We start from the raw sequence: 23,752 nt of genomic DNA, 5'->3' as shown, positions 1-23,752 counted from the left end.
CCGCAGCTACTCGGCGCCACCGGCACTCCGCCTTTATTGCCGCGTCACCGCGCGCGCGCCCGCCCGCCCGCCAATGGCCGCGCGTCCGCCGCCGCCGTCAGCGCCGCCGTCAGCGCCGCCGTCAGGCCCGCAGAGCGAAGTCGAAGGGCTGGAAGTCGCGGCGGAAGGCGCGGGCCTGCGCTGCCTCCTCCGCCCGCTCCGCCGCACACCGCCGCCAGTCGGCACGCTGCGGGAGCGCCAGCAGCGCCTCGCTCGCCAGCACTTCCCTGTAAGCACAGCCGGCGTCACCGCCTACGTCACGCGCCGGGGCGTGCCGTCAGCGCCGCGCCCCGCGGGGCGGGGGGGGGGGGGGGGGAGCGAGGAAGGGCGCTGACCTGCCGAAGTGCAAGGGGAAGCGGCCGCGGATGCGGTGGAAGAGCTTCTCCCCCGAGTCCAGCTCCACGTAGAAGTAGGGCATCCCCGGCTGCGCCACCTGCGGGGGGGGGAGAGGTGGGGAGAGGGGGGCCACAGCCCCCCCAGCCCGGCCCGCGGGCAAACAGCATGGCTCCGAATCAGAGAGGTATGTCTTTCAAGAGGAAACACGGCAAAACAAACCAGCCTACCCAGAGATATCAAACTGCGTCAGCGGCTGGTGTCAAACGCTAACTTCCAAGGGACGATGAAGCGGTGGATTGCTCTCCGTTGGGATCACCAGTCGAGGATGCATACAGGGCCCTACCATAATGTTACTTGTGGTTTAATTCTGCAGTTATCACTAGAGTCATTAAATGAGCGTGCCAGGCAGTTCTGATAATTCTTAACCGGAGCTAAGTCATCCTGTACTAATACAGCACATTTTTAGAGGAAGAAAAGCATGTGAAGAGACTATGTTCACATTTCTCAGCTGAGAAATCAGCCTCTAAGCTTGCCAACATGGGTATCAATAGCTACAGCAGCTTAGAAAGAGGCAAGCATGCACACAGGCTACTTCTGGCTTCTGCTGCAGATCAGGTCTCCCTGTGACCACTGAGTGCAAAGAAAAAAAAACAACCCATGTCACTACTGACTCATTTCTCTGGTATTACAGGAAGATTTCTTTCAAATTCTTGTCCAAGGGAACCTAAAACTACCTAGTGTGCAGCGGCACTGAGCGAGGGTTGGTGTTCAGTATCAGAAGGAATGAATTCAGCAAGCCCTACACATAGCTGGAATAATTTTCAGGTAATCAACGCATCTGCTGTTCATGGGATCTTCACCCGGAGCAGAAAACAGCTGGCACGTCTCCAAATCGAGTCTACAATGGTCTGCCTTCAACAGCTTAACCCTACTGCACAAAGTGACCGCAGAGGGAAACAGCAGCCTAGACAGGTCAGAGGGAGAGTAAATAACAGGTGAGATCTTGTCTCATACTTGCGTGATATCCGAGTGCTCTGGGATTTCTAATAATTCAATCTGTTGTTCCTGTGCCTGTGCAATAAAGGACTCTTTAATGTCTTCAGAAGTACAGTGGTCCAATGGGATAGGAATCACCTGCAGAGGGAGGACAACATTTCCGTAAAAGAAAGAAAAGACAAGACAAACCACTTGCAGAAAGTGATCAATCCATCACTGGAGCTGGTAGGCTCCTCAGTAGCACTCAGCATCATCAAACAAGACAGGTGAGCGAGCACCTATCTCTACAGGTTTAAACTTATGAGATTTTTTTTTCTGTAGGAGCTGAGCAAAAAGCTGAACACTAAAAGCTTGAAAAAGTTCTCAGCCCAGCCTTCTCCTTTTTGATCTCTGTGGTAGTTTAAGGCCGCTCTGATACAGTTACAGATCTGCCAAATACAGAAACCACCACAATAAACCCCTAAATGATTGACACATAAGAACAAAACAAACAAACAAGAAAAACAAATCAAAAGGGCTGGTACTGGTAGACAATGACCGGAGTTCTGCATATATCTTTAGATTTTCAGCCTACTTCAGTTACAAATGCAAGTTTGCAAGTTTGTGTGCCAGTGTGAGCTGATCAGAGTCAGAGCAAGGTCTTGCAACTTATCTGAAAACCTTGTGGGGGCTTTTTAATCAGTTCCATCCAGGGAAGTTTTTCTCACCCACTCAACACAACCAACACTGTGCTGCTGTAACAGGAAGAATTAAATTACTGTGGCAGAACCCGCACACTGGTTTTATTTTTGTTCTGGCTTTATCTGTGGGGAGGACAACTTCACTCCATACTCTGGGAAGGAACAGAATAAAGCAGGAAGTTTGAAGGTGAGCTTTCTCTTTCAGTTCATTTGCAGAGAAGTGCAAGTTGATGTTCTCCCACAGTGACCCTAAAACCGTACCTGTAACTGCAGATGCTGACTCCTATAGTTTCTTTCAAATAGGACATATCTCTTTCCTTTGCTTCTGAAAAATTCCTTTAGGGCAGACTTGTACTTGGTCACTTCTTCCACCACCTCTGAAGACAAGTCAACCACTGACTGATAGTGCCCAATAGGTAAAATCAAGACGTGATCAGGTAACAAGCCACCTTTGGCCAGGGCAAGATAGCACTAGAGTGAAACAATGCACACCAGTTACTCATGGCAAGCAACACTGACTTACCATGCTGTGGAAATTTACTCTCTGACTGCATTCTGAGTATCCCCCAGCCTAGTGACTCTGCCTCAGGAACTCTGCCTCAGAAAGTCTTCTCCTCTGTGTCACTTACTAGGGATTGTATATTAGCAACTTATTAATTACTAGAGGAACGAAAAAGACAGGGACCGCTAAAGGACCAAACAAACAAACAAACAAATCTTTTGCATACCAGAGAATGCCTTGTCTACAGGAAAGCAGCTGAGTGAACTTTGCCACTGTGGCTAGAATTTTATATGACAAGAAAATCCACCTGAAAATTGCTGACAGCTTTTAAAATAAGCCCGTGGACAAACCCGTCCCTGTAGCAGTTTGAAGTGGACTATGCTATATAGGAGCAGTAGCTTTAAGCAAAGTGAATATTGAATTAATCTCCAAGATGTACTTCGAGATGATGACTTTAAAGCTATCTTATCTTCTGTTTAATCTATATATAACAAAACTGGAACGAGTCAGCCCAGGGAGATCTGGCATAACTCCAGACAGTGCGTCCTGCTGCCAAAGCAGGTCCCAGTTTACATGCTGGAAAGGTTCTGCCAGATGGTAATGTAAGCAGACCATGAGGGCTGGCACAGCAATAAGTGCCTTGGCACTGTAATTCAGCTCTGCTGCCGGAGCAAAACTGGGCCATGCTTCATTTTTTAAAAGACTTTTAACTATATACTCATGTCTTTGTAGGGGAGATGCAAAGAAACTGAAAACAAAACCAAGAGTCAGCTTCAAATAAAGTTTGTTTGGCTTTTTTTTAAGATTTAAAAGCATATATTGGTATTTTATATTGCTGTGTCTCAGCACGATTCTGCTGTCATGTAGCAAAGAACGTACCACGGGTACTTACATGTGTGCCAATACTAACAACCAGGTGCTTCTCAACTTCTGGGCTGGCGAGGCAGAACCAGCAGGGCCCCATGGGTTGTGCTTTATTGGGAGAGGAAAGAGAAACAAGTGTTAGCACAAGGCTTATTTGTCAGAACAAGGAAGGGAGAAAGATCTGGAAGAGCTGTTATTTTCCAGCCACCCTTCCCAGTTGATAAAGTGCCAAAGATGTCAGAAGGACACAGCTCCTGGAAGCAGATCTGATCAGAGAACTGGTACCTCTGGGAAATTCCAGCAAGAGGGGAGGTGGCGGCAGCCACACCCTTGCTGACTGCCATTCTCATTGAGTGCTGTAACTAAATGAAAGAGCATTAATTCCTGGAATTTAGTGGTTACACCTCACTAATAAGAAAGGACCAGCAAATTTAAACAAACAAATCAAAATGAGGTAAAATTACTGCATAGGTACAGACAAGGACAGGTGCTCTCAATCACACTTGTCTGTTCTGGCCTATTCATCACGCTCAGAACACGCGGATTCACACCCAAATTGTGATACCTGAGCTAACCTTTAGTATAAGTTGATGGCATTCATAAGCTAGACCTCTCCTTAGGGTCAAACACTATATTCACATCCTCTTAAGGTTGTATAAGAGAATAGACAAGCAGCTTTGCAAATGCAGTGAACATGATGGGACTCTCCCAAGAACTGCAGGAAACCAAAGATCCAGTTCTGGGATTCATTTCTGAGCAAAACAGTGAAATAAGGCTCTCTTCTCATGCCATCAAAATCCAGAACACTGGAAGTTATATGAATGTGCACAATGGCACACTACATCCTACAGATATGATGGGGTAAAACAAGAAAACCCACACACGTTCTTCGATCAAAGCTATGTCCATTACAGCCAGTTGTGCAGAGCAGCAATGACACCAGGCTTGTCGCAGCATAAAGTAATTTAGCGCGTAGAACTGTTATGTCTGAGGACTATGGAAAGGGTTTGGAAATCTAGTAAATAAAAACTGAACAGCTTTGTCTCATGTAACAAAGGTGACCTGACTTATCTACCAGAGGCATTTTTGAAGAGTATCTTCTTACCTGCTGGCAGTGGGAATAGCTTTCACAGAAACAAAGGGGAGGCTGACACCTACATTTGCATTTTAAGCCCAAATTTCTTTATAACTAAGACCAACATTTCTAAAGACACGTTCTTGCAATAACACTGTCACTGAGAAGTCATGATCCTTAAAATTGCATTTCCATTTCTTCAAGTCAGACAAACTGTAATGAGATTTACAGCACAGAAATACAGAGGTAACAGAAGGGCTTCCTCCATTCCCACTTCATTAATACTTCATGAACTCACAGCACAGAACAACTGAAGTGGTGTTTCAAGAACTCATCAGCACTGTGATCCAGTTTCTTGCAGACCCTCTGAACGGAAACATGCTGCTTTGGGAAACTTCCTGATGTCATGTTCCAAGGCCAGCCTAGTTCAGAGGGTAAACGGCCTCAGCCCAACTGCAACCACCACAGATCCAACTAGCTTTTAAACCCTGCTTTTGACTTTTGTTTCACCTATTGATCATTTGTAGGAAACAAGGGACCCTTCATTTCTCTTTATTCCCACAGCATCTAGTACAATGATGGAGCACGCTGGCAAGCTGACATATATACAGCTCAACAGCTTGAGAAAAATGAGGGGTGAGATGGTCCAATACATCACAGAAGCAGCTTAGGAAAAAAGCATCTGTACACTTACAGGGTTTTTTGACTTGCTTAGGTTGGGAGTTCCCTCTCTCTTTCCCATCTGAGGAACGTTTCTTTCCCTGATGTTTGTTCAAATCAAAGAAAAACTGACAAGCTTGTTCTTCCTGTTTAGAAAATGGAAAACAAAACCCATTATAACTGCATCACAGAGAGTCACAGTACATACAAGAATTTGCTTTTTCCTGAACAGGTGTGTAACCACCTTCAAAAAGCATCAACAGCAAAAGCATCAATATCTGGGAACAGAATGAACTGAGCTCTCCCAGTAACGCAGCAGACACTGCCTGCCTAGATATGCAGCCTCAGCCAGGGAGAAAATTCTGGGAAAGCTCCCCCAAATTGCTACCTTCTGTTTAGCCTTATGGTGAACATACGACTCGGAGAGCCGTAACCTGGATAAAATCAAGGAATACTTTCGAGCCCTGGGGGAGCAAGTGAAAAACGTTGGTGCCCAGGTGATCTTCTCTTCCATTTTGCCAGTTCAAGGGAAGGGATCAGCCAGAAACAGGCACATAATATATATCAACTCCTGGCTACGTGGCTGGTGCCACCGTGGGGGGTTTGGCTTTTATGACAATGGGGTGCTCTTCAATGGCGACAACATGCTAGGGAGGGATGGAATCCATCCGTCTAAAAGTGGTAAGGGAGTCTTCAGCAGTAGGCTGGCTGACTTGGTGAGGCGGGCTTTAAACTGAAGGACTTGGGGGTGGGATCTGTGGCAAAAATGCTCACACCAGCACGTCCAACGGGGGAGTAAGTCAGGCCAAGCAGTGTGGTGACAAAGGTTCCTTAGCTGTCTCCCAAGAGGTGAAACAGAGAAGTAATCACCTCAAGCGTATGTACACAAAAGCACACAGTCTAGGTAACAAACAGGAAGAGCTGGAGCTCTGTGCCCACTCAGAAGGGTACAACATCATAGGAGTAACTGAAACATGGTGGGACACCTCACATGACTGGGGGATTGTGATGCGTGGTTATAGGCTCTTTCGTAAGGACAGGCAGGGTAGAAAAGGTGGAGGAGTTGCGCTCTACATTAAGGAACACCTTGAATGTATCGAAGTCAACTATGGTGATTGCGACTGCTCTATCGAATGCCTCTGGGTTAAAGTCAAAGGGGTCATATCCAAGCAGGACCGCACAGTGGGCATCTGCTATCGACCTCCTAACCACGATGACAAAGATAACAAAGCGATATTTGGTGCACTAAAGCAAGCTTCTGGCCAACAGAACCTGGTCCTGATGGGTGACTTCAACCACCTAGACATCTGCTGGAAGAACAATACGGCAGCTTGCGTGTCATCCACCAAGTTCCTGGAATGCACAGAGGACTGTTTCCTGATACAAACGTTAGATGTGCCAACCAGGAAGGAGGCGCTGCTGGACTTGCTATTCACAAGCCAAAAAAGCCTGCTTTGTAATATCTCGGTTAACGATAGCCTTGGCTGCAGTGACCACAATATTGTGGAGTTCGGGATCCTGCTGAGTGTGCTGAAGGTCAGCTCTAAGACAAGGGTTCTGGATTTTAGAAGAGCAAACTTCAGTTCTCTCAGGGCTCAGCTGGGAGGGATTCCATGGGAAGCTTCCATGGGAGACAAAAGAGCTAGTGAGTGCTGAGAGTTCTTCAAGAACTCTCTATTGGAAGCGCAAAGCCAATTCATCCCCTACAAAGGAAAGAGAAGCAAGCGGAGCAAGAGGCCCCCTTGGCTCAACCATGACCTCCTGGGTCTACTCAAATCCAAAAGGGAAGCATACCAGAGATGGAGAAGTGGAGGATTATCCGTCGAGAGCTACAAGGGCGTTCCCAGAGTGTGCAGATACGCTTAGAAAAGCAAAAGCCCAGCTTGAATTGAAACTGGCCATAGTTGTCAAAAATAACAAGAAGGGTTTCTTCAGACATGTCAACCACAAGCAGAAACAGAAGGAAAACATAGGCCGACTGTTAAACGGAAACGGAGAGTCAGTCACCAATGATGCTGAAAAGGCAGAGGTTCTCAACACTTTCTTCACCTCGGTCTTTACCAGCACTGTCAGGTCCCAGGCTTTGGGAATAACATTTGCCAATTGAACCAAACACCGACCCACCCTCAGTGAAGGAAGAGTTAGTATATGAATTACTACAGGAGCTTGACCTCCACAAATCAATGGGCCCTGACGCCATCCACCCAAGGGTGTTGAGAGAGCTGGCTGATGTCATCGCAAGGCCCCTCTCCATAACCTTCGAGAAGTCATGGAGAACAGAGGATGTCCCAGAGGACCGAAGGAAGGCCAACATTACCCCTATCTACAAGAAGGGCTTGTGGGAGGATCCGGGTAACTATAGACCCATCAGCTGTACTTCAATCCCTGGGAAAGTTAGGGAACGAATCCTCCTGGGGCCATCACAAGTCAAATGAAGCACGTGATTGGGAAAGGCCAACATGGCTTCACTAAAGGCAGATCGTGCTTGACAAATCTGGTGGCCTTCTATGACAAAGTGACTTGCCTCGTTGACATGGGGAGGGCAGTGGACACTGTCTACCTGGACTTCTCCAAGGCCTTTGATACGGTCCCCCACAGTCTCCTCCTGGAGAAATTAGTGCGTTATAGCCTAGGCAAGTGGTCTGTGCAGTGGGTGGGGAACTGGCTGACAGGCCGCACCCAAAGGGTGGTGGTAAATAGCTCCTTTTCCAAGTGACAACCTGTCACATGTGGAGTCCCCCAGGGACCAATATTGGGCCCAATGTTATTCAATATCTTTATAAGTGATCTGGATAATGGCATCAAGCGTAGCCTGATGAAGTTTGCAGATGACACCAAGTTGAGTGGGGAAGCAGACACTCCGGAAGGAAGGGCTGCTCTGCAGGGAGACCTGGATAGGCTGGAGGAGTGGGCCAGCAAGAACCTTACGAAGTTCAACAAGGAGAATTGTAAGGTCATGCACCTGGGAAAACATAATCTGGGAGTGCAGCACAGACTGGGATCCACCTGGCTGGAGAGCAGCTCTGTGGAAAGGGACCTGGGAGTCCTGGTGGACAGGAAGATCAACATGAGCTAACAGTGTGCTGCTGCGGCCAAGAAGGCCAACAGGATGCTGGGTTGCATCAAAAAGGGCATCACCAGCAGAGAGAAAGAAGTCATCATCCCGCTCTACTCAGCGCTTGTCAGGCCGCACCTGGAGTGCTGTGTGCAGTTCTGGTCCCCGCTGTACAAAAAGGATGTGGCCAGGCTGGAAGGGGTCCCGAGAAGGGCCACCAGGATGATCAGAGGACTGGGAAGCTGCCATACAAGGGTAGGCTGGGAGAGCTGGGTTTGTTCAGCCTTGAGAAAAAGAGGCTTAGAGGGGATCTCATCCCCATGTACCAGTACTTAAGGGGCAGCTACAAAGAAGATGGAGACTCCCTTCTTACACGGAGTCCCATGGAGAGGACAAGGGGGAATGGACACAAGTTGCCCTTGGGGAGATTCCGATTGGACACCAGAGGGAAATTTTTCACACTGAGGACAGTCACCATTGGAACAATCTCCCCAGGGAAGTGGTTGACTTGGCCACGTTGGACACCTTCAAGAGTCGTCTGGACAGGGTGCTGGGCCGTCTTGTTTAGACTGTGCTGTTCCTAGAAAGGTTGGACTAGATGATCCCTGAGGTCCCTTCCAACCTGTGATTTTGTCTTCCCTGCTGGTTCGTCTTGTGGCACTTGGGGACAGCCTGCTTCTGCGCCTTCAAGACTTCCTTCTTGAAGACAGCCCAGCCTTCCTGGACTCCTCTGCCCTTCTGGACTGCCTCCCAAGGGACTTTCCCAATCAGTGCCCTGAACAGGCCAAAGTCTGCCCTCCAGAAGTCCATGGTAGTGGTTCTGCTGACCCCTCTTTTTACTTTGCCAAGGATCGAGAACTCAATCATATCATGGTCGCTAAGCCCAAGACAGCCTCCGACCACCACATCTCCCACCAGCACTTCTGTTTGTGAACAGGAAGTCAAGTGAGGCACCTCCCCTGGTAGGTTCACTTACCAGCTGTGTGAGGAATTTATCTTCCACACACTCCAGGAACCTCCTAGACTGTTTCTTCTCTGCTGTGTTGTATTTCTAGCAGACGTCTGGTAAACTGAAATCCCTCACTAGAACAAGGGCAACCGATAGTGATACTTCCTCCAGCTGCTTGTAGAACAGTTCATCTACGTCTTCATCCTGCTTGGGTGGTCTATAACAGACCCCCAGCAGGATATTGCCTTGTTGGCATTCCCCCTCATCCTTACCCATAAATACTTGACCTTATCATCAAAGTTGCTAAGCTCTACGCAATCAAAGCATTCCCTAATATACCGAGCCACTGCACTACCTCTCCTTCCTTGCCTATCCCTTCTGAAGAGCTGATAGCCATCCATTGCAGCACTCCAGTCATAAGAATCATCCCACTATGTCTCTGTGATGGCGACTAAGTCATAGCTATCCCGCTGCATGATGGCTTCCAGCTCCTGTTTGTTGCCTATGCTGCATGCATTGGAATAGATGCACTTGAGCTGGGTTACTGGTTTCACCCCAACCCTGGCATGCCACCCCTAGGCTCCTTTCTGGTGGGGCTGGCTACATCCTCTCCCCCCTTTGAACCTAGTCTAAAGCCCTCTTGATAAGCCCCGCCGATTCATGCGCAAGAATCCTTTTCCCCCTTTGAGGTAGGTAAACTCCATCTGCCACCAGCAGGCCTGGTGCCCTGTAAACCTCCCCATGCTCAAAAAAACCAAAACTGCATCGACGGCACCAGCCTCTGAGCCACATGTTAATCAGATGAGTCTTCCTGTTCATTTCAGTATTGTTCTTCCCTGCCACTGATGGGATTGAGGAAAACACTACCTGTGTTCCTGAACCTTCAACCAGTCGACCCAATGCCCTGAAGTCCCTTTTGATTGCTCTTGGGCTTCTCTCCACAACATCATCACTACCCACCTGCACAACTAATAGCAGATCGTAATCAGAGGGCCATACCAGACCAGGGAGTTTCCTAGTAATACGTCTGACCCACACCCTAGGGAGGCAGCAGACTTCCCTTTGAGATGGGTCTGGTTGGCCTATAAGGCCTTCCGTCCCCCTCAGAAGGGAATCGCCTACAACAACTACCCTCCTTCTCTTCTTAACAGAGGTGGTCATAATGCGTGGGGCTGACCAACTCTCCCTAGGTAACCCCCGGACGGACCTTCACCTACATCCTCATTTGTCTTGCCCTCAAGTTCCAGAGCCCCGTATCTGTTGTGTAAAGGCAGCTGGGAATGTGAGGGAGGCCGGGAGGGGATTCACCTGCCACCCCGAGCAGGGACCTGGTTCCATTCCTCCCCATCTCTTAGGTTTCCTCCTTCTGCTTGGTGGTAAGAGGGTAGGGGATTCTCTGCTTCTTGTGGAGCCTCCATCCGCTGACTTGACCCCAGGGATGATAGGGTGCGGCTCCACCAATCTATCTCCCTTTCACACTCCCTGGTGCTCCTTAAGCTTTCCACTTCCTCCTTCAGCTCTGCCACCAGGCAGAGTAGATCATCCACCTGGTCACACCACAAGCAGCTGTTGTCTGCTGCCCCCCAATGCAAGTGCCAGGCTCAGGCACTCCCTGCAGCCGGAGACCTGGACAGCTGCATGGTTGTGTGGGGGCTCCATCTGAGTTGCCTCGTTCCTTCTGGCAGTGGTTCTCAGGCAAGTGGAGACCATGGCTGGGGCCTCTCCTGGAGAGGGATGGTGACCACTAGCTGAGTTACTCGTTAAAGCCAGGAAGGGGACTGCACCCTGCCTGCACAAACTGCTGCACCGTGCCCTTCTGCTGCACCATGCCCTGTTTGCCCACCCTGTTGAAGTGCTCCTGGTCAATTGCAGTCCCTGGGGGCTGCTTTTGTACATGGGGGTTTTGCTGCCTTCTCTCTTGTCCTGCCCACGCCGAGTCAGAGCTGCCTCACTCCTTGCTCTGGGGGGGATGGGACCTACGGTACTCTCGCTCTCCCTGCGCTTTTGCCACTTTGGGAAGGATCCTGCGGTGCGACCCTCTGCTCCAGAACCCTTGATGGCTTCGCCTTAAAGTCCCGTTTAAGTACTGAAAGGCCACAATAAGGTCGCCCTGGACCCTTCTCTTCTCCAGGCTGAATAACCCCAACTCTCTCAGCCTGTCCTCGGAGAAGTGTTCCACCCCTCTGATCATTTTTGTGGCCTCGTCTGGACCCACTCCAACAGGTCCATGTCTTTCTTGCACTGGAGACCCCAGAGATGGATGTGGCACTGCAGGTGGTGTCTCACAAGGACAGAGTAGAGGGGCAGAATCACCTCCCTCAACCTGCTGACCACATTTCTTGTGATGCAGCCCAGGATACAGTTGGCTTAAGAAGTGGCAAACGGTAACTAGCTCCCATGCATTGCATCTATAGAATTTGGTTGATGCAAATAGTTTACATAGAACCCTGAAGTGTTTTGGACAGAAATATTCCAAAGTTAGAGCCAAACACCCTGTAAGCTCCCTGAGCACAGAGACTAAAAAGAGAGTGCACACACGGGGAGAAAAAAGCGGTACCTCTGCACACAGGGGTGCTTTGGTCTTCTGAGCCTCCTGCAGTTTTCGGTATGGACTTTCGGTGACATCCTGTGGCTGTTTCACCAGCTCTGCTGGGTCCATCAAACTCATTGGCACAATGCTGAAAGCGTAGAGGTACTAGAACAAAACCAGAAAGCTCAAATGCAAGAAGCTTTTGCTGTGACTGCAACTCTGAAGAGGTCAGCTGTGAACTAAGCCACCCTGAAATAGTAACACACAACTTAGCACTGCAGGAACTTGACAAATCAGTGCCTAAGCTAAGGCAGGACATAAAAAACACACTCCCTGGGCTAGTCTCCCACCCAGTGCAACCAAGAGTTTATGGAGTGCTTCCAAGTGGCTCACTCCTTTCTTTTTAAGAAAAGTTCTTTTTTAAAAGCAGCAGTGTGTTCTTCCTCACCTGTTTCCAGGCAAGGTCCTGAAAAGTGTCCAGAACTCCTGGACCTTTTTCTGTTACCAGGCCTGACTCCTATGCTTTCTTAACCACTAACAACCTGTCCTTCTATACCAATATTCTGTAACTTTCTTACGGGGAGAACAGAAACAGGTAAAAAACAAAACAAAACAGAAACAAACACAAAAACCCAGCCCCCTCCCATCCCAGAAGTTCTTTTCAGTGATTTTTAAGGGGTGTTTTGGAATTCTGCTTCCATCTTAAATCAGGCCATGCAAACAGAAAATACATAAAGCAGCTGGGGAAGAGGAAGGAATGGCAGCTTTTTAACCACTTTCCTCTGCAGCTGTTTTCACAGCTACGTATCATTTGACCAGGTACAGATCATCAGTGCCTCAGAACACATCTTGCAGCCCTTACCCTTCTGCCATAATGGGTCAATGGTATCTATTCCTCAAGTGTGACAGATCCCTCCACTTCAGTCAAGCCTTTAAGTGATCAATGCTGTTCTCTAGCTAGCCAAAGCTGGGCTTACTGCCCTATTACTTGTACATGAGAAAACAAGAAAGATTCAAGAGTGTCAATACCTTTTTCTTGGTTGTATTGCCAACATCAGCAAGTGCAATAAACCTGCTCACATGCTGTGGTGTCTCCTGTAGCACTGTGTGATTTCTGTAAGGAAGCAAAACGTGATTGTACTGGCATATACAATATAGGAAAGGACACTGGGAAAACCACATCCTTCATGAAGCTACTCACAGATGGCATGTCAGCCACATAGAGGCTTTGGCCAAGAACAATGAGGCTTGAGGACAGACAGACTCATGAGATCTAACAGCAAACCGCTGCACAGACCAAAATGACATCTCATTACAGTCCAAATGTGGAGATGAGAGGACAATTCACTAGTCTGAAAAGAGCTACACCTTTAAAGTGTTTGCTGTGGAAAGGATAATAATCTTACCCAATGTTAACATGACAGCCTTAGTTTTATTTGTAGGTTGTTCTGACACCCATCTTACATCACTAGTCACATTTTATAAACAAAGTTATGACTGAAGCCACCAGTCTCTTCACCACATGAGAACTTTCCCACAATACATTTTCAGACATACACCCCTTAATTAGGCTGAACACTGTTTAAACGCAGCTAAGGGAAACTAACTGGGCATCAGGTACACAGCAATGTACTCGGACAAGTATTGTCAGCAATGGCACAGTTTTCAAGGCTGCAGGAATTATGGTAGTAAGATGTATCTAAGAAACAATCTTGACCCTGTGTTGAGAGGCTGGATGACTTCATAAAACTATTTTAAAGTTGTCCTCCTGTGTTCTTTAAAAACTGAACTCTTATTAGTAAATAAATGAGATTTTACATGAGCTCACAAACCTGTAAGGAAGTCTTTCATAATAGGCCTTCTCCAGGGCAGCAAAGTGGTACCTTGGTTTGAGATTTGCAGCTAGATCAGATACTAACTTGGAGCCACATTTCTTGGTATCTATTTCTCCCTACAAAATATAAAGCAAGTTTTATTTAAAAAAAAACCTGTCAGATTGCAGTGAAAGGAAACAGTTTTATACAGAACTGCATGCTAGAATTGTAGAGACTGACTACAGTGGTCACCATTCCCTGGAAGTGGAAAAAAAGTCAAAAGTGCTTGATCTCTTATCCCCATCCAGAGCCTACTAATTTATTCCATTTTGTATGCTCAGGGTTTGCACCCACGCGTTTCCTCAATCCAAGTTTGTAATATTTTCCTCCTCTTTGTCTTGTGAAGCCAGGGCAGCACAGAGTGAATTTGGCAAACACCAACAGACATCAAAATCATTAAGGCAAGTTTTGGCCACATGCCCAGAGTGCCAAAGCTTTAGTGCATAAGTCAAATGAATAGGAAAACTCTGAGGTCTCCTTAGGAAGCAAAATTTTATCTCACCCCCATCGCTGAGAAGTCAGAGCAAAATAAAACTCAACCAAAGAGCAGACTTCAAACCATTTCCTTGCCTGAAGGCTCTTGTGCTGTCTTTTCCCCATTAGCCTTAGCCTGAGAAGTGAAGTAAGGAAGGAAAAGGGCAGGGGAAGAGAGGAGTTCAGAAATAGCCTATATCTGTTACCTTGTTATCTTTGCTAAAAGCACAGGGAAGGAGACACTGACCTGGCAGGCATCTGCCACAGCCCTTCATTGTGGCAATGGGAAAAGCACTAACCCACCCTCAAGAAAGCAGTTTTCCCCTCTGTGCTGCCTCCTGCTGCCCTCGTAGCAGGCATGGCAGAGAGGAACCCAGCAATATCTGCACTGAGGGCTGGCTGCTTCCAGCCCCACTCAAAATGGCCAGAACTACAAAGCATCTCAGGAAAAGGAAACCCTCAGACTTCTCCAGGGAGTAAATTCTTACCCAGGCAATTTAGCTCCTCACACCACTTCTCCTTAAAGAGAAACTTCAGGTGACAAAGAGCAAGAGATCTACTTGTTCATTCCTCAATCTCCGTGCTTTGAGTGACGTAATTTCAGGGTCTCAGTGCACGAGGGAACCTCCAAGTCTTATTACTGAAATCCTCAGGTGATAAAACACACACTCTAACAAGATGCATGTTTGAATATAATCACTATTAATATACTCCTCTGTTAATCCAAGTGAGTACATTCTCTGAAAATTCACGCTGAGGGAAGCCAAGTGTGGAATGATATGCTGAACTACTACAGAGAATCCCCATGGGAATTTCAAGACCTGAGTTTTCTTTTTAGGCCAGAATATCCCTACACGTTTCTCTCCAACTCGCTAGGCTAGTGGGGTTGTTTTTTGTAGGGAGGAGATGAAGGAGGGTTCTTTATGCTTTTAGACTGATGATCATATCTCTTTTTGGATTTCAGAAGATACTGAGAGGAAGCAAAAGCATACTTCTGCCATGGTATGTGGCCTTGCTCTCCAAGGTTTCAGATCACCTGAACTTACGACTGGAAAATCACTTCTGCTGAGGAACATCAACAACTGAAAATTGGACACAAACAAAACAACATCCTCAAAATCCAGACAGAGGAAGAACTAGGTGATTTAGTACATCTGACTGATACTTAAGAAAAAAACACCAAAACACTTAAGAAGTTTTGAAGGGGGGAGGAAGAATGACTTAATGTTGAAGATGCTTAGAGTGCAGTATGCTCCATCAGAGACTAGTGGCATCACTCCACAGCAACTGCAATTAAGTGAATTCAGAGCAACATCTGTAATCAGATGACAGCTATTGGCTCTGATTTTTCAGGCACAGGCAGATAAAACACCCTGAAGTTTCACAAATCCCCCTCCCCATTGGTCATTCTTCTCTGAAGAACCAGAACATCCGCTGTCCGCCTTCTCAAGTGCTCAGAGATGGCCCAAATTGCCACAACAAGCAGAAAGGCAATCCTTTGTTAAATCCCTCTGGAAACCCATTCCGGCAGAAAATGGAACACTTACCGCACTGTTGGCAAAAGTCCCCACATCTCTGGGCCAGGGGGATGTCAGCAGTATATCCACACCTCTGAAGTTTGGGGTTGATACCAAAGATGTTTTTAATTCTGCCACATCCTTTGCGCTAAAACTATAAGCAGGAGCTGGCTCATGCTGGGACTCGGTACCACTCAGGTATGCGATCTGCAGTCCAGAAGTACTACTGTAAAGACCTCGGCGGCCTGCATTAATACATAGGCATGCACTTGAGGTGTAGGCATTGCAAGCAATCTCTTAGTCGCATCATAGACAGAGGACCAAATTCAGCAGTTCTGCCTTACTTCTACTGAAACTATCCTTACAGACGGCTCATTTTCTAAGCCCATAAACTGCAGTAAAGACATGTTTTAGTGCAATGGCTCGAACTCGGCCTATGGTGAAGAAGCTGTTCAGACAACCCCCAGTCTTCTCTCCTCACTGCTATCTTGCTTCCCCCAAAATCAATCCATATCAAAAACTAGACACGAAGGCTGAGCAAAAAAAAGAAACCAACAAAAAGGCCAACTGCAAGTGCCTTTACTTGCTATGTTTTTTGTCAGGTTGCATTCAAGAAAGAAACTAGTTTTTCCTTCTAGCTTTGCTACACCTTCATTACCTTTAAAGATGACACTTCTTACCTCTGCTACTCCAGTACAGCCTCAGAGCATACCAAAATCATACTTCAAGTAGGAAACCTTCCCTATACAAAGACAGGCATGCTATGGGAACAATATATTCTCAAAGAACAGGCTCTTTCAACCACTATTCATTTTGTTTAGCAAGTTCAGTGTTGGAAAACAAAAGAAACAAAACAAAAAAAGCAGGGTTCTCTTTCACATTTTACACAGCAAATTGTATCAGCCTTTCAATATAGAGTACAAATCCAGTCTAAACCCCAGAATAAAAAATGCCACCTTAAAATTTCCAGAAAAAGGAAGGGCTTTGAAGTGGGGAGATCAGAAAATGTTCATGGAAGCACCACTAGGCAAATGCACATCCCTTATCACAAACCACCTGCAGCCTTACCTAAATAAGTGATGTTCTCAGCTAATTCGCAGCCACTGACATCTGGAAAATAGCTCACAGTCTCTTGGTCATTAGCGCCAAGCACATAAGTTGGAATTGGAGCTGGAGAGGAAAAACCACAGGCACTCAGTCTGCTTTAAATCAAGTACATTAGCACAAGTTCAGTCCGCTTTTAGTAGGAATTACTGCAGGTCCCATCAATTCCTACAGACCCTGACACCATTCCTTTGCAGTGTGCCGAGAAGCAACAAGCACAGAACAAGAAACCTTCCTCCAGAATAAGTCCCTGAGCCTGCTGTTTCCACAGGTGCATATAACAGCAGCAGAGAATAACCTCTGCTTTAACTACCACTCGCTTCACTGCCTACATAAGATCATCTCCAAAATGATCCACAGCCCTAAAAACACAGGTCTTCTCTAGGGCAATGCTAAATAGATACCAGAGTACAGGGACACCTGGTGATTCAGTTTAAGCTGATCTAAATTCATACGGCTATCCAAAAACTGCAAGCTATTGATGTTTTACAGGAAAAGCTCAAGTTCATCAGCTCTTTGATTCACTTCGTGAACTTGCTGCATGACTTCACCTAGAACTGGTAGATATAATTTAAAAAAAGCAATGGGTAGTACCAGTTTTAGTTTCTTTATGGCTCGGGGATCAATAAAAATTGATTTCTCCAAACAGCATAAGTCAAATCTCTTCAAGCTATTAGAAGTTAGAAAAAGCAACAACTGATGCCAGAGACACCTCCTGTAGATTTCCTGGCAGACCAGTACACTGGTAAGCTGGTCAACAGTTCACCTGATCAGCAGGTCCTAAGTTTTTCACAGAATAAAAGTCAGCAATAGTTTCCTATTTAAGAAGGGAGAGCAGCAGCAATACAGCAGCTCTGCTACAGCTGCTGTTAGGCTGTTGCTTGAAGTTCCAGCTCTCACAGTCAGAAGATACAGGAGATTGCTTTCAATTGCAGAGCAGAGTTTGAAAACCTTATGGGTGGCTTAAAACCAAAACAAAGCGACATGAATCTTCTTTGTATCTGTGTGCGTATAGTTGAGGTTATAAGCTATGGATTTCTTCAACAGTTCAAAGGGTGAAGACAATTCAAGTGAGGATGAGCAAAAATGCATCAGTCCGGGAAATAATCTGCTGTTAACATCCACTCTTCTCCCTGCACACACAGGACAGCTTCCTTGTGGAACAAAGTTTAAACCATTAACAATTCTCCTTGTATTCTCATAGCAACAGCAACACAAGGCAGCATGCCTTATCATGGTAGGTCCTCAGCCACAAGCAGCAAACGGGACAGTTGAGATGCACAAACAAGCGGGCGATAACTGGGGAGTGATGCAGCAGCCAAGAGTCCCAGCTCCTTTCTGGCTTGCCTGACACCAGAGTAGCACTGAAAAGGAAAGAGGAACACTACAAATGCTTGTGAGGTAGTATCTCCCTTATAAGACAGGTGTGGAAAGAGGCAGAGAAAGGTTGAGAAAAACACAACTGCCCCACGTGGCAGCATGCAGGCTAAAACTGTGAGGAAGCGATGGTAGGAAGAGAAGTGGAGCCATAAGGCATCCAGGCAAGGAGAGAAGACCTTGATACCAATTAGCAGCATCCTGTGTCTCTCCTATGACTGCAAACAGCGCTGGCCAGATGACTCAGGTACAGGCCTCCGCACCCAAATCATAGGCAGGCCACTTCAGCACGTGTGTCTTTGTGCTCTCAGTCCAAGAGTGTGGCAGAAATTATTTTGACTCTAAAACAAACCCATCTTTCCCTCCTGTGTGGAGTTTTCCTACTGGAGTATAACTGCTTTAACATTACACCATTAACCACAACTTCTGAGTTCAAGAGAACACTGTGATGAGACAGTGAAGCGGGTTGTGAAGTAGCACAATCACCGGCATCTAGAGTGACAATGCCTTCCTTACCTTTCTTGGCCCCTGTGCGATACTCTGCCCATTCTGCCTCTGAAGTAGGGCCAAAAAAGTTCCCAACGCACAAAAGCATCTAAAAACATCAGATAAAGTGAGAGTTGTCATTTGACCAAAACCACAACGCACACAACTTCTCCACCGATACGCTGCACCGTCACAACAGCATGACATGCATCACTTCGACAGCATTTTGTTTGGTACGGTAAAGAGGTTCCTCCGTGTTTCTCCACGTCCAGCATTAAACAGTTAATGGGTTTAAATAGGACAAAGGACAGTCGCTCTGCAGCACCCTCTGCCCAGGGATTATGGCTCCTCCTGACTCTCTGGTGCTGGACCAGGAGGGCTGAGTGGGTACAAAGCCCCCTCCTCCACCACCTTCGGGCACTGGGCAGGAAGAGGAGGGTCATGGCTCCGGGCGACACGAGCGCAGCTCCGGGCCGCGACGCCTGCCCGAGCACCCCCAGCGCAACCCACCCGCGAAGCACACCCAGCAGCTCCTCCCGTCAGCCGGGCGGGTTCCCGCGCCCCTCCCGACCCACAGCGCAGCTGCAGGAACCCGGCTAGGAGCGGCCCCACCGCCCCCGCCCGCAGCCCCGCGGGAAGCGTAGCGCAGAGGGGGACCCCGCCCCCGGCACCTCCCGCCCCCCCGAGCCTTACATCGAAGCGGCCGCTCTTGCCCTGGATGGCCCGCACGCGCCCGAAGAGGGCCTCCAGCCGCCCCTCCACGTCGCCACACGCCAGCCTGCGGGACACAGCGCGTCAGCGGCGGCTACGGCCACGGCACCGCCGCGCCTCAGCGGCCTTTCCCCGTCCCCGCCGCGGCCGAGCCCCGTCCCGCCCCGCCACACTCACACACGCAGCGGCACGGCCGCCATCACGGAGCTGCTCAACCCTCGGAGAGCGCCGCCGCTTCCGGGTGCGCCGCTCAAGACGCTCCGCCGCCGCTTCCGCGGAGGGTGGCGGTGTCCGGGCGAAAGCGGGCGGCGCCCGAGGCTCGGCCCGCCCGGCCGCCCGAGGCTGCTCCCGCCGCCGGCTGGCACCCACCAGGGCTGAGGCAGCTGCCTGGCGTCTGTGCGGGACCACCCTCTGCAGTGGGCAGAGCCTAGCCGCAGGAGCGGCTCCCGAGTCTGCGTGGATTTAGCAAGGCTAAACCGGGCTTCCCGAGCCTGATCGCCACTGTAGTGAGGCGGCGGCATGCAGCCGGTTGGCTGAGATACCTGCGGGTCGTGCTGCCATCCGGAGAGACCTCAGCAGGCTGGAGAACTGGGCTGAGAGGAATCTCAGCTAACGGAAATGCACAGTCCTTTTATTGGTGGCACCTTTGGTGTGAGAGCAGTCCTTGGACGTTTTGAATTTTGGAGCCCAGGTTGGGCAAAAATGAGAGGCGGAGAAAAAGAGAATATTTGGATTTTTTAAGGGCTAGCAGGTGAGGATTGCCAGTATTGGTGTGCCTTTGAAAGGGCTACCAAGGTGCAATGAGGAGCAGCAATAGCTTTTCGTTGTGGCACCTTTGGTGTGGGAGAATCCACAGACATTTTCAATTTTGGACCCGGTCTGCGGCAAAAAAGAGAGGCAGAGAGGGGGAGAACGTTTGGATTTTTGGGAGGCTGGGCAGGTGCAGAGCCCCAGTGTTGCTGGGTCTGTGAAAGGGCTGCCAAGGGCCGGTGAGGCCCAGCAATAGGTTTTAGTGGTGGCACCTTTGGTATGGGAGCAATCCTCAGACATCTTATATTTTGGAGCCCCTTGTAAGGGAGTAGAAATTTGTCTCAGCATTTTTGGCAGGCAAGTTTAACTACTGAAGCCTGATCACCACAGCACCTGAGTGGGGACTGTTTAGTCAGCCAGGGTAGCACTTTTAGTTCTACCCGACAGGAATGTGTGTCTTGTTGTCTTGGAATACATGTCCGCTTCGAAGCGCCTGGGACCAGGGTTGACTCCGACATATGGGGGGGCGTTCGTATCCTGTAGAACTTTCAAGCACCTTCTAGTGACAGTACTGGGCACGCACCCCACTGCGGAGTGGGAGGCACGGGTATTGAAAACAGCTATTGCCTCTGCAACAGGACCACCCTTTAAAAAGGGGAAACCAGCGGAGACCACGAGCAGCGTTCTGGAACATTCACCATCTACCAGATTCGAAGGTACAGCGGATCACACGGACAGAATGGCCAAGCACACAAAGGTACAGACCACCGCAGATGCGTGGTGGTACGTATAGCAACACTTTCGTGCTTGTTCTTGCACTCTCTCTCTCTCTTTCCCTTTCTCACTTTTTCACTCTATGTTTTTCTCTGCCGTATTTATTGTTGGCTAAATAAAGTGACTTGGCACTTTGATTCCGTTTTGAATCTTAATTCTGTTCCCGAGAATGTAAAAGGAGACTGGCCACGATAACACATTCGAGTCAGTCAGAAGTTAAGCCCAGCTGCCCCCAACCTCCCAGAATTACCGGAGGTCGGTTGGAAAGCAAGGGGGTTCAACCTCTGCCAAATTTTTCAACCGAACAGTGGATCGTGACACCTATCTCTGCTGAAAATGAGAGGCAGAAGGAGAGAAGGTATGGATTTTTGGGAGGCTAGACAGGCGCAGAGCCCCAGTGTTGGTGTGTCTCTGAAAGTGCTACCAATGTACGGTGACACCCAGCAATAACTTCTAGCGTTGACAACTTTGTTGTGAGTGAAATGACTAGATGCTTGTCATTTCGTGATTGGCCTTTGTAAAGGATTTGAGAGAATATTTTCAAAACAAGGAAACCTGGCAAAAGCACACCTGCAATGATACTGTGTCTGATAAAGTTTGTTACCCTATTGAGAAAGAAATAGCTTCAATTACCTGCATGTGTGCTGTGGGTGAATTTGACAGGTGCTTTCAATTTCTAGGTGGGTAATGAGAAGAGTGAGTGATGGTGTTGTGCAACCCTAGGAAGCCTGGCAAGAGCAAAGCTGCAAGGAGGCTGTGGCTGAGAATGTTTGGCAAAGGTGTGGTGAGGAAAAGGAATAGCATTAAATCGTTGACCTTTGGTGTGGGAGCAATCCTGTGAATTTTGGAGGCCGCCTGCAGCAAAAATGAGAGTGGGACAAGGGAGAGAACATCTGGATTTTTGGGAGGCTGGGCAGGCGCAGAGCCCCAGTGTTGGTGTGTCTGTGCCAAGGGCTGCCAAGGGCCAGTGAGGCCCAGCAATAGCCTCTCTGCCTCTCACTTTTGCCCTGTCCGGTCTCCAAAACTCATAACTTCAGATGATTGCTCCCACACCAAAGGGAGCATCACTAAAAGCTATCACGTTTTAAGTCTGCCGCATAGATTTATCATGTGTGTCTGAAATATTAGAAGTTTATAGAAGGTCATCTTTTTGCGGCAGTGATTAAGGCAGCCTCAGTATTGCTGCCGAAGAGCAGTCTGATTACCCAGAGCCCTTTTCTGGGACCTGTTCCCTACACCTTATCGTTCTGAGGTATTTAAGAGTGGCTTTTCGCGCATGCATCTTCCTAGTTGTGGGTATATGGTTTTATCACAGGTGGTGGTGTGTGACTTCTCTGTGGATGCTATAGATTCTTCCTCGCTGCCCTATAGATCTTCTCATCTGGTGGTACCTCTGGGCCGGAAGTCAGTTGTCTTGGTGAGAATTTTCTTAGGTTTTGTTAGGATGTTGAGGCTGTTGTTTAATAGCAAGGTGTTATAGGGCAACTCAGTTGAAGCGTTTCTCTTTGGTTTTGCAGGTTCTGTGCTGGCTGCCTTTGGAATTGGATGAGTGTTTGTGGTGAATTTTGTCGCAGAGAGGAGGCGTGTGGAGGTGGTTATTTCTTGCAGGCGCAATGGTCATTCTGTGTCTCTTGGTATCCTACGTAGGTGCCCCAAGCAACGACAAGAGTGGTGGCCGATTCTGGAATTGTTGTGGAGTACAGAGAGGAATGCTGTGGTATGCGTGAGGTGGGGAATGTTGCGGGAAGTGCCTGCGATGTGATGCTGACTGACAGCACTCTTCCACCTTGTTTTAGGTTGTGTGTGGGTTGTTTTTTTTTCTGGCTGATGAAGAGGCACCTGGCAACTGCAGTATTTGTTCAGTGGACTGACTGTGTGTATTTTTGTCGAGGATGGATTGAGACTCCTGGCCCCCTGACAGCTAAGTTGAGGCAGGGGTGCTGGGGAGGGGGTCGGGGTAGGGTGGGGACAAGGTTGGCCATGGCAGGAAGGAATTTTAAAGATAGCCTAGGGGAGTGGGCTGTCCACGAACAAGTCCCCTTTAGGCAGGTAAGGGGAGCAAGTTCCTCTTCAGCGTGATGCTAGTTTGTGCCGGGCAGGGCGGTTCCAGGCTGTGCGTGGTGTTGTGTAGTTTGTGTAGTCTGTGTTCAGTGTCTTAGACCTTTCTTGGGTCAGGATGTTCTCTTTGCTCTCAGGAGCATAGTGCTATCCCTAGGGGCTGGCAAGGTTCTAACTGTGGGGCTGGCGCCCATCGGGTGCTTCTTTTTTTTACGTTACAGTTTAAAGTGTGGGTCACTCTGGTGTTTGAGAAGTTTCTGGACAGTTATCTTCTGCGGCGTCGCTCCCAGATGCGTGAACAGCTCTGCTCCATCGCTGTCTGTTTTCAGGGAGCGTGATTTCTTCCCTGTATCCTTACATTCTTAGGTCTTGTAGCCGGACTTCTTGTGCATCCTCCCTCTCAGTTTTGAGAGGAATTTCTTGTCACAGGCCCTGATGCTCTTCTAATTTTTTTTGGGTTGCATTAGGGCCTCCTCACATCACTGTCAGGGTTCCGCAGGTCTTGTTGCTGGACGAGCTCTTCCGTCCAGTTGTCTCTGTGTTTGCCGAGAGCGTTCTCTCGTCTCAGAGGCGCGCAGTTTGTAGTGTTTCTCATAGCATTGGTGTGTGCATTTGTGAGTTTGGCTCGGAGCCGCCTTGCTGGCCGTGTAGAGTTGGGTAGGTGCCACAGCGATGAGAGGTTAGGGTTCATCTGTTGCTGTGCCAAGGCTGTTGGGGAAAAGGTTGTACCGTCATCTCGGATTGAGTAGCCCTCCTCAGCGGGCGAGGACCGTAATCACCGTGACGTTTTGTGGGCTCAGAGGCCGTGACCGTAGCTATCTGGGAGAGGCGGCTAGAGTTCAGCTGAGCAGATTACCTCTGCGGGGTGTTCAAGCTTGTACGTGCGTAGGGCTTCATGTTTGATGTCATATGTTTGTTTTAATGGCAGGTTATAGTTGGTG

The 23,752-nt window shown here is 48.4% G+C and overlaps 1 protein-coding gene, 1 long non-coding RNA gene and 1 other non-coding gene across 3 annotated transcripts; 1 reads left to right on the top strand and 2 right to left on the bottom strand.

The window, feature by feature from the left end:
- Positions 1 to 17: 17 nt before the first annotated feature.
- On the bottom strand, positions 18 to 19,552 carry CWF19L1 (CWF19 like cell cycle control factor 1). The gene is made up of 14 exons (XM_064464516.1): positions 19,407 to 19,552; positions 19,212 to 19,296; positions 18,549 to 18,627; positions 16,620 to 16,721; positions 15,582 to 15,796; positions 13,519 to 13,637; positions 12,716 to 12,800; positions 11,714 to 11,851; positions 5,187 to 5,298; positions 3,446 to 3,525; positions 2,313 to 2,522; positions 1,390 to 1,509; positions 375 to 472; positions 18 to 266 (listed from the first exon to the last, which is right to left on the bottom strand). Exons 1-14 carry the CDS (start codon positions 19,427 to 19,429, stop codon positions 122 to 124), a joined length of 1,611 nt encoding a protein of 536 aa, XP_064320586.1. The 5' UTR covers positions 19,430 to 19,552; the 3' UTR covers positions 18 to 121.
- On the top strand, positions 1,506 to 15,798 carry LOC135315573 (uncharacterized). Its single transcript, XR_010375053.1, has 2 exons — positions 1,506 to 1,637; positions 14,999 to 15,798. It is a non-coding gene; the product is annotated as an uncharacterized LOC135315573 (long non-coding RNA).
- LOC135315641 (small nucleolar RNA SNORA12) lies at positions 1,685 to 1,826 on the bottom strand. The gene has a single exon (XR_010375127.1). It is a non-coding gene; the product is annotated as a small nucleolar RNA SNORA12 (small nucleolar RNA).
- Positions 19,553 to 23,752: the final 4,200 nt, after the last annotated feature.

The sequence above is a fragment of the Phalacrocorax carbo genome, chromosome 13, assembly GCF_963921805.1.
Source record: "Phalacrocorax carbo chromosome 13, bPhaCar2.1, whole genome shotgun sequence".
Classification (NCBI taxonomy): domain Eukaryota; kingdom Metazoa; phylum Chordata; class Aves; order Suliformes; family Phalacrocoracidae; genus Phalacrocorax; species Phalacrocorax carbo.
Note: the sequence above shows the minus strand (reverse complement) of the source record. Positions and strands in the feature narration are given on the sequence as shown.